Here is a 3,110-nt window from a genome sequence, read left to right on the forward strand (position 1 = left end):
TTGGAAAAGACTGAAGCTGTGATTAAAATACGTAAGTGTGCAGAAGAAGACCGGGTAATGTATGCATCCCACCTTTTCAAGGAAGAGGCATTAGAATGGTGGAACACGGTGCTGCAAGCTAAGGGAAGTGACGTGGCTTATGCCATGAGTTGGGAGGAATTTAAGGAATTCGTGGAATGAAAGTTTTGTCCCTCCTACGAAAAGGAAAAGATGACCAACAAGTTCCTGAACCATCGGATGGTGGACGTTGACTGTCGAGGGTATACTTCTAAATTTTTCGAGTATGCTAGAATAATACCAACTCTGGCCTCACCAGAACCGGTGCTTATTTCTCGCTACATTTGGGGACTAATTAGCGAGATTCGCGACATAGTCAAAGCTGCGAGACCTCGAACGATAGATGATGCGGTCGAATTCGCCAACACCCTGACTGACGGACTGGTGCGCACAAGAGAAGAAAACTGGAAAAAGAAATTGGCCCAAAAGACTACCCAAGATTTCCGTGGGGGTAATAATAGTAGTAACTTCAAGAAAAAGGGAACCGGGCAATCCTCCACCGCTCCGTTTTGCAGTAATTGTAAGAAGAAGCATTTTGGGAAGTGCATGGAAAATTGCAATTTCTGCAATAGATCGGGACACCGAGAGGAGGAATGCAGAAAGAAATATATGGTCTGCTACAACTGCGGAGAAGCTGGGCATTTTAAGCCAGAGTGTCCTAAACTGGTCAAGCCAGCTGATAACAAGGCAAAAGCAACTGAAGGAACTAATTAAAAGAATGCAAGGGCCTTCCAGCTAACTACACAAGAAGCAGATCTGATTCCGGATATGATAGCTGGTACGTTTCTTGTACATGACGTTTACGTAAATACTTCATTCTGCCAAACTCTTAAGCAACCTTTAATCAAGCTTAGGCAAATTTATACGGTAGAAACGACAGAAGGAAATTCTGTTAATATAGATCAGGTACTCCAAGAGGGAAAAATAGAACTCTTAGGCCATATTTTTTCTACAAACCTTCTACCTATGAATTTAGCAGGATTCGATGTCGTGTTAGGAATGGATTGGTTAGTAGCCAACCATGCTCGAATCCTATGTGATCAAAATTCCATAGAAATTCATATGCCAGCAGGAGAGGTAATTTTGGTTACAGAAGATAATCCACGTAAACCAATGAAGTTCATTTCAGTAATGAAAGTTGCTAGTTATGAACGAAAACAAGGAATAGTGTATATGATTTCGGTAATCGTTAACACTAAAAGCAAAGAACTTAAGGAGATTCCAGTAGTATCCGAATACCCGGATGTATTCCGAGAAGAGCTACCATGATTACCACCCGATAGAGAAGTAGAGTTTAGAATTCATCTAATTCCTAGAACTACACCAATAGCTAAGGGACCTTATTGGTTAGCACCCACAGAAATGTTAGAACTGGAAAAGCAGTTAGATGAATTGTTAAGTAAAGGATTTATACAACCCAGTTCATCCCCTTGGGGAGCACCTGTGTTGCTTTTAAAAGAAGGATGGGTCGATGCGGATGTGTATCGATTATAGGGAATTGAATAAGGTTACCATTAAGAATCGATACCCATTACCTAGGATTGATGATCTTTTTGATCAACTTCAAGGCGCTAGGTATTTCTCTAAGATAGATTTGCGCTCTAGATACCATCAGTTGAAGGTACAGGAAGAAGACATACCTAAAACTGCTTTCAGGACTAGGTATGGTCACTATGAGTTACAGTCATGCCATTTGGATTAACGAATGCTCCTACAACCTTTATGGACATGATGAATAGGATCTGTAAGCCGTATCTGGATAAATTTGTAATTGTCTTCATCGACGATATACTTATTTATTCCAAAAGCCAGGACGAACATTGTAAGCATTTGCATGCACTCTTAACCTTGTTAAGAAAAGAAAAGCTTTACGCCAAATTCTCAAAGTGTGAATTTTAGCTACAAGAGGTGCAATTTTAGACACATGGTGAATCACAAAGGCATTCACGTAGATCCCTCCAAGATAGAAGCAATCACAAGTTGGAAGGTCCCATAATCCGCTACTGAAGTCTGAAGTTTTCTAGGATTAGCTGGATATTATAGACGCTTCATAAGAGACTTTTCTAAGATAGTTGTTCCATTAACTAAGCTAACCTACAAAACTGTTAAGTTTGAATGGGGACCTAAGCAAGAAGAGGCCTTTAGGATTTTAAAGCAAAAATTAACAAATGCCCCAATTCTTGCCTTACCCGAATAAACCGAAGATTTTGAAGTCTACTATGATGCTTCTAAGCTAGGATTAGGTTGTGTGCTAATGCAACGCAAAAAGGTAATTGCGTATACATCAAGACAATTGAAAAAGCACGAGGAAAATTATACGACTCACGACTTAGAATTAGGAGAAATAATTTTTGCCCTAAGATTTGGAGACATTATCTGTATGGTAGTAAGTTTACTGTCTATACAGATCATAAGAGTTTAAGATATATATTTGGGCAAAAAGAATTAAACATGAGGCAAAGAAGATGGATGGAAATTTTAAGTGACTACGATTGTGATATCTTATATCATGAAGGAAAAGAAAATATAGTAGCAGATGCCTTAAGTCGAAAGTACCATGAGAAACAAAAACGAGTCCGTGCTCTTAGGTTAAATCTACAGTTGGATTTAATGGAACAATTGAAAAATGTTCAAGAGACAGCAATCCAGGATAATGCTGAAGGAATGAAAGGACCGATAAAGGAGTTAGAACAAGGGACTGATGGAATTTGGAGGTTCCATAAGAAGAGGATTTGGGTACCGAGACAAGGAAACTTACGAGATAAGATATTAGAGGAAGCCCATAAATCTAGATATACGATGCATCCTGATAATAACAAGATGTACCAAGATCTAAGAAATAACTTCCGGTGGATAGGGATGAAAAAGGATATAGCTAGATACGTCTCTAAGTGTCTAACTTGTTCACAAGTTAAAGCAGAACACAAGAAACCTTCAGGTTTACTTCAACAATTAGAAATGCCTGTATGGAAATGGGAACTAATACCAATGGATTTTGTTACTAAACTACCCAAAACCAGGAAAGGTAATGATGCAATCTGGGTGATTGTAGA

General features: G+C 38.9%; 1 protein-coding gene across 1 annotated transcript; it reads left to right on the forward strand.

Moving 5' to 3' along the window:
* The first annotated feature begins 210 nt into the window (after positions 1-210).
* Positions 211-771, forward strand: LOC110901468. Its single transcript, XM_022148295.1, has one exon. It carries the CDS (start codon positions 211-213, stop codon positions 769-771), a length of 561 nt encoding a protein of 186 aa, XP_022003987.1.
* Positions 772-3,110: the final 2,339 nt, after the last annotated feature.

This window comes from Helianthus annuus, chromosome 16 (assembly GCF_002127325.2).
Source record: "Helianthus annuus cultivar XRQ/B chromosome 16, HanXRQr2.0-SUNRISE, whole genome shotgun sequence".
Classification (NCBI taxonomy): domain Eukaryota; kingdom Viridiplantae; phylum Streptophyta; class Magnoliopsida; order Asterales; family Asteraceae; genus Helianthus; species Helianthus annuus.